The sequence below is a fragment of the Haplochromis burtoni genome, unplaced genomic scaffold (genome assembly GCF_018398535.1).
Source record: "Haplochromis burtoni strain Fernald_Lab_line unplaced genomic scaffold, NCSU_Asbu1 Contig_889, whole genome shotgun sequence".
NCBI classification, from domain to species: Eukaryota; Metazoa; Chordata; class Actinopteri; order Cichliformes; family Cichlidae; genus Haplochromis; species Haplochromis burtoni.
Genome location: NW_024583250.1, coordinates 1 through 933, shown reverse-complemented (window position 1 = coordinate 933; position 933 = coordinate 1). Strand labels below are relative to the sequence as shown.

The 933-nt window shown below is 43.3% G+C and overlaps 1 protein-coding gene across 1 annotated transcript in view; it reads left to right on the top strand.

Moving 5' to 3' along the window:
- Positions 1-927, top strand: part of LOC102289700 (cell division control protein 42 homolog) — an 11,558-nt gene extending 10,631 nt beyond the window's left edge. Inside the window, exon 4 of the mRNA XM_042215992.1 lies at positions 589-927. Within this exon, the coding sequence (XP_042071926.1) occupies positions 589-755 (167 nt within the window). The 3' untranslated portion in view covers positions 756-927. The remainder of the gene's footprint in view (positions 1-588) is intronic.
- Positions 928-933: the final 6 nt, after the last annotated feature.

The following is a 933-nucleotide window of genomic DNA, read 5'->3' as shown; positions in this document are numbered from 1 at the left end:
AAACCTGAATCCACAGGAAGCCACAAAGGGAGAAACTCACGGAGGAAACACAAAACGATGTGCGGGAGTACGCTGTTATCGCCCCGGCTAGCTATCGAGCTGGTGGGTAACAGATGTCTCCAAAAATGTCGGAGCGCTTTTGCAAATATGTGATATCTTGATAAACTGATATTTGAAGTTTGCACAGCTACATTCTCGCCTGAAAATATCTTAAAAGTTTACTTTGTGACCCAGAAAGAGTAATAAGAGTCATTTTAAAACTGAAATTGGCTGGGCCGCGCTGTGAATTCTGGGATATGGTGGGCCACGAAGGACACACCCGACCCATACTTCAAATTTGGGGAAAAGGAGAACGCATTTGTCGGCTGCATTTGTCGGAGTCTACGAATTTGGACGGCTTTTGTCGCGTCGCTGTGATGTAATCGGCCTGCAAATGCAGCCTCAGGAGGATGTTTGTGTCTGTTGTGAGGTTGGACATTTTAGCATGTAGAATCTACGGGAACGTCCTCACTTGGGAGGCATTTTTCAGCCTTCATTTGTTCGCACTATTTTTTGCTACTCAGACTTGTTTTGTGTCTCCCCCTGCAGGCCATGATGATTATGACAGACTGCGACCCCTCAGCTACGCCGACACTGACATCTTCCTCGTCTGTTTCTCTGTCGTATCACCCTCAACAGTTTATAGCATCAGAGAGAAGGTCTGTTTGGTTCACTTTTATTTTAATTGTTTCCAGAATAATAAGCAAACCACCTAAATGTTTAAATCGGTTCAAAGAATGTACAAAAAATTAATCCACTAGTTTTAAATTCCAAATTTGAAAAACGCAAAAAATGAGTTTTGATTGTGATCCTGTCGTGTTAGTCCCTCAAATGATTCCAATCAGCTTCAGGTTCCAACACAAAGCAGAGAATACCAGCAGCTGCTACATGACC